Genomic DNA, 6,009 nt, shown 5'->3' with positions numbered 1-6,009 from the left:
TGACGTGATATTTTTTGTTTAAAATGGAATAAAGCAGGATGTTGTTCATGTGTGTCCTGAATGATACAATCAAAAGTGACAACTTTTTTTTTTTTTTTTACCTCCTTCATGCAGAAAAAGCTTAATTGTCAGTCTAGCTGTTAACCGATGAATGAACAAATTAAATATGTGTAGACTTTGGTCCGTCATAAAAATGCCATACAGTGAATTAACAATATACTGACATATGCACAACAGCCATGTGGATTTACAGTAAGTTATACATTTTCTCAGAATGGTCAGCGTCCTTATTTACCTTTGTTGCCTATATTCTTCTTTCACTGCTGTAAATGGTGCTACAGTAAGACTATTCAGATTATAGAAGCCTCCAGATTTTCACAGTCGGAGTTAGGAGCCACTCTCTAAAACAAAACAACTTCATGGTTGAGATGAATAAATAAACACAATAAACAAACGATAACTTAACGTGAGCGTGAGCTTCCAGTGAATGAGACTTCACAGCTTGATCCAAAGTTCGTGGTTCCGAAACAGCAGTATCCATAACCACTGGAGAGAGCACCTGATACAATATTCTACGGCATCCCAAATGCGCGGTGTGTTTATTTGCATGCAGAGCACGAAACTGTGATCAGATCTCGAGTGCTGGCTTGAGATGTGTGTGGCGATGCATTTAAATGCCAGGTGTGAACACATGTATTTACAGCTGGATGCTCATGATCCAATCACTCATGATGAACTTCAATACCAGGAATAGAATAATGAATAAAACACACTGGTAACGACATAATACTTAAAGCAAAAAAACAAACAAACAAACCAACAAACAAAAAACTACAAAACTGCAAATAGATGATTAGAGGAAGCTCTTTTATTACCAATGAAAACAACTCTAACAGCAATGGAATAAAAGTGCAATACAGCAGACATCGAAGCCTTTAAAGTGGTGTTTAAAATATATCCCCTCGAAAAAATGGGACAGTTAAAACAAATTAGCTCTGAAAAATGTTGTGATGCTTTGTGTTATCTGCACAACAAACTTTAATATATATTGTAACCTAATAGGAATACTGGTCTACCATAGTTTTGGTACCAGGGCTTTAGCATGAAAGTACAGATGGCAGTTATTACTGTACACCAGAAAGGCTTTTCACACAAAGCTGTCAGACATCCCTTTCAGAACTGTATGGACAGTATTGTGTCCTTTCTGCAACCTGTATTGCTCTGACAAGGGACACCCACTTGTTGCATCTCACCCGGACACATTTCAAGCGACTTTACTAAAGTGTCACAAGGTGCTCATCGTGTTTGCCTGCTGAAAACAGGGCAGACAACAACAAACCTAGGCCCTGTACCAAGCATCCTCAGGTCTCCATGGCATCTTTTGGCTTTTCTTTTGTTTGGGAATGGTCATCTTCTAGCAGTGAAAGGTCAAGTTCAGGTAAGGGGACCCTCCAGAACTGGAAGGAGTTGTATGTGCAGTCTTCGGTGTCTGTGTCGGCCTTAAATGAAGAAGAAAAACAAGAAGGTGAGCGCATCAGAAATTTCCAAAGGAACTCAAACGCTAACATTTTGAAAACCCGATGAGTTTGGTGAGATCAGACCATAGACTAAAGAGTCGGACATACAGCTGGGACTACAACAAACAATTGAATGGCTAAATGGTGACACCTAGTGGACATTCGCTGCAATTACAACGATTCACATTTCCCTGGACTGCGTCATGATCGAAAATCGCATCCTCGTGCTATCTTTTTCATGAACTTACTTTATCGTTAGCTTTAGGTATCGGGCCCTCTGAGCTTGTGCAGTCCTTTCTAGGTCGTTTCTTGGTGCATGCTGTGACTGTGCTGGAGCTGCGATGCTCCTGGAAACTTCCAGAAGTCAAAACACTTGCTGCTGGCTTCCTTGTGTCGCAGTGTGTCGTCTTGGGAAAAAGAGCTCCTTCTTCCTCTTGCCTCTCGAGGTCCTCGAAGTAGTACGGCCTTTTCCTGCAGCGGCTGCCCAACAAAGCCATCAGAGACGGTGGGTTCACACCCCCCGTCGGAGCCATGCTCTCCAGCTGCATGTCAACTCTGCAAAGGGAGCGGAAACATCTTTTGGAGGGAGAGTCGTTCAGCACAGTGTCCTCGGTGCGTCTCTTTGCCATCAGAGCTAGTGCGCGATTGATAACACAGCAATGAAAACTAAAAACCAAAAACACGTGGCTCTCTGTCACATACACTGTCTGTAGCTGCTGGTGTTGAGCATGGACGTCCCCTAGCTCCGTCGAAAACACTAAAAACCGGTAGTGAAATTCCTGCGAGGCAGTCAGAGGAACCAATCAGAAGAGAGCGCTGCTGTCAAAGCCCCGCCCACAATCTACTTTCTTCCTGTGGCGGGTGCATTTCTTTCGTAGGGTTCATCACAACAATCTTATATTTCAGAAATACTCGAGTCCGCTTCCTGCAGTAAGACCACAACTTCTCTCATCAGACAATGACGGCCAGTCAAAAAGAAAATAATCCACTTCAGGTGGGAAGACTCACCCACAGATGCTTTAACCCTCTTATTACCTTCAATTTTTCCAACACTTTTTGTCCTTGGTGTCAATTGGACACCAGCAATTTAAACTTAAATGACAACAGTTAACTAAAATGATGACAGTTAAAAAAAATATATCCCAAATGTATGTGTCGGGTACTTTATATTTGACTACTTTTTTACTATTATTGACTATCCCCCACCCCACACCACATATACTGTACATCCAGAAGAATAACTATTACACAACTCTGGAGAAATAATCAAATCACCATAAAATCTAATCTAACTGGCCTTAAATTGGAAAGAGATATGTTTAAGTGTCTTTATTTTGTTTCTCAGTACATATTCTTGTTGTGTGTAACATTTGATATGAAAAACTATTATCACAACTATTATCAAGAATAATGATGAGTGTTTTGTCAGGGCCGATATATGTGTCAGTGTCTGTTTTGAATGATAAAAAGTAATTCTAATGTTAGTCATATATTTAGAGACTTCAAACACTGAATTGGGTCAAATTGAGCCCAACATAATAAAAGAGTTAAATTTAGAAAGTTTAGTCCAATTTACTAACATTATGTCATGATTCTGTGTCACTACCACGCCCGCCCCCATTTCTCCCATATTACACATTCATCCTGGTGTTTTGTTTCTTAGTGATTCTGTTACAGTCTCAAAGTGTCTTTTTTTTGTCTTCTTCCAGATGCGTTGGATACATGTTAAAAAAAAATAAAATAATAAAAATAAAGCTAAAATTGACATCTATGTGAAAATAACGTAGCCTACATTTGGCAGATATTGTTCCTCAAGACTAACTGCAGACGTGTTTTGGTCATTTATTTCCAAGTCATCATGTGTGCGCATTTTAATGCTTGTGTTTTCCTATTTTAGTCAAACTCTAAACCTCATTAGGAGCACACGACTTATTCAGTGAATATCTGCTAAACAGCAATGGAAATGATGTCATGCTGTATGTATGCTTGCTATTAAAACTGAGTGAACTGCATCCCCTTCCATAGTCATCATTTTGCATTAGATGGTTAATGATCCTCATGATGAATAGTCACCAGGTAAAGATTAGGAGCAAATGAACTCTATCATTTCAACATTGAAATGCATCTGTAAAACTAAAAACTATTGCAGCTTTGATAGCTTAAATGAATGAATCATGACATAAATACAGCACGAAGCTTAGCGATCGTTAACGCTTTCATTAAAAAAAACAAACAAACAAACAAAAAAAAACGCTTCACAGTTAATGTGAATGTTAAAGTAACTGCGCTCTGTAGTTACCTACTGTCATTTCAGTTTCTTTTAAATTTTAACATTATAACTAACAACTCTAACGATTGACATTAGCTAACGATAGCGTCATCAAGCTTGAGTCATACACAGTGTACAATCAGGGTCCCACGGCTTTCCATCTTTGTCCACCCGTTTTATAGTCTGAACCATACATTCATTCGGTTTGTCCCTCCATCTTGAGGGGAGCAGAGAAAATGTCAGAATTTTATTCACAACGCAGCAACCTCTCAAAGTGTTTGTATCTATGGCAACCTCTCCTTTGTTTTCCCCCCACAAGGGGGCGTGGCCTTACCAGTGACGTAAAGTTACTCTTCCTCTGACTAGGTGAATCCCTTTGTGACATCAAAGCCACTCGGGGCTTTGATCTTTTCACATGACGTCATTGTGTATTTTCTTTATATTCAAACGGATCTGGTTAAGTTTTAGTTCCTGATTTCCAGACAGCTTGAAGGAAGTATCTAGCATCCAGATCACGTAAGGAAATATCTAGCATCCAGACCACGTAAGGAAATATCTAGCATCCAGACCACATAAGGAAATATCTAGTATCCAGACCAGTAAGGACGTATCTACTATCCAGGCCACGTGAACATCTATTAACTATTAATTGCTTCCCAAGTTTTACACTTTAGCGTTTTTTCCCCAGCGTGAAGAAAAAAAAAACACAGAAATGTCTTCAGTGGAGATATGCAAAGTGCAGATGGCGAGTCCTGTAATTATTACAGCAGAGGATGTTTTGCCCATAGTAATTACGCATTTTGAATCAATCTCTCCAGCACAGTGGAGCTTGCTCGCTGCAGATATTTGTGACTCACAAACACATGCTGCACTGGCTGACATGCTCACGGAAATAGTACAAAGTATTTCTGCCCAAGTGCTGAAAACCATTCTTCCAGCAATTCGGCAGGAGCACATTGCTGCGAGTGATTCTCGACCAATGCGCCAGAAGATGTGGAGAACTTTAGTGCAACCACTTGGGAGACACCTTCTCCGCCAGCTTTGCCGTTGCCCTTAACGTCCCACAGTTTAGAAGTGAGGATGCTAAAGAGCTGACAGTTCTGGTTGAGAGCGAGGTCTCCCAGAAGGTAAAGTCCGCTCTTTCTCTGGCTATTAACAGCTCTGCTGAATCCCCAGAGCCTGCAGTTTATGTCAGTGGCTCCATGTCAAGTATTGGTCGTCTAAATCAAATGGTATTTCACGCTGCCACATGCCTGAAAAAAGTTGTAGCCAGACTCAAACAACAGTGTTGTGGAGTATGTCAGCGGCCGGAAACCTCAAAGTCATCATCGACTTCACCCAAGCAACAGATACTGTCGGGACCAGAGCGATGCGACTCTTCAGAAGTACAATCTGTAGTCGCTGTCCCATCATTGAAAAAAGCTGTGAGTGAAATTCTCATCAGAATCTGCAGTGAGTCACCAGATTTGGCTGAAGAGACGGAGGATGATCTGCCCCCACTTACCACCTCTCTGGAGGCTCAAGCAGCAGCGTCACAAATAGTGAGTGCCATATGTGATGACCTGCATTATTGCGATTCTGGTGAGAGCACATCACCCACACCTCATTTCAATAGGGTGCTCCTGGTCGAATAAACTGAAAAACTTCTTCAGCTCACTGGCTTCTCTGCTAGGAAACGGTGCTGATGTCAACCAGCACACAAAACAACAGCAGTTTTCTAAGTTTGTCAGAAGCCAGTTTAAGAAAGTGATGGCAGAGCTGACGGCCGGCTGTCAGAAAAGAGAACCTGATTTCATTGTTAGTCTTGAAGCTTGTGAACACGTAGACCGAAGCGAATGTCTTTTACCAGGTAGTGTTCCAGCTTCTTCAAAATCTATACCTTCTCCTTCCACATTGTCACAGAGGAGTATGGTGAAAAACGTATCGTTTCTTGATTTTGAGGCTATCAAACCTGACATTGATGGTATGCTGGAGAAATTAAACCAGTCACCCAAACCTGTGAAAGAAGTCAGCAGCTCACAGGAAAACACGTACAGCAGGGAAATTAGGGAGTTTTTCCAAGGAGCTGACGGATAAAATCTACAGACATATGATGGTTGGTCTCACCTGTCAAATCCCCCGTGTTCCAGAGGGAAAGAAGGTTTTTGACTGTGTCCTCTCCAGGTTCAGGAGAAACAGTGATGACGATGAGTTGCACTTTTCTCCTGAAGTCATGTATGCCAT

General features: G+C 41.2%; 1 protein-coding gene across 1 annotated transcript; it reads right to left on the bottom strand.

The window, feature by feature from the left end:
• Positions 1–848: 848 nt before the first annotated feature.
• Positions 849–2,304, bottom strand: wu:fa19b12 (uncharacterized protein LOC560551 homolog). Its single transcript, XM_047591106.1, has 2 exons — positions 1,766–2,304; positions 849–1,499 (listed from the first exon to the last, which is right to left on the bottom strand). Exons 1-2 carry the CDS (start codon positions 2,144–2,146, stop codon positions 1,362–1,364), a joined length of 519 nt encoding a protein of 172 aa, XP_047447062.1. The 5' UTR covers positions 2,147–2,304; the 3' UTR covers positions 849–1,361.
• Positions 2,305–6,009: the final 3,705 nt, after the last annotated feature.

Source organism: Mugil cephalus, chromosome 8 (assembly GCF_022458985.1).
Source record: "Mugil cephalus isolate CIBA_MC_2020 chromosome 8, CIBA_Mcephalus_1.1, whole genome shotgun sequence".
In the NCBI taxonomy this organism is placed as follows: Eukaryota; Metazoa; Chordata; class Actinopteri; order Mugiliformes; family Mugilidae; genus Mugil; species Mugil cephalus.
The sequence above is the reverse complement of the archived record's forward strand: the minus strand, read 5'-3'. Positions and strand labels throughout refer to the sequence as shown.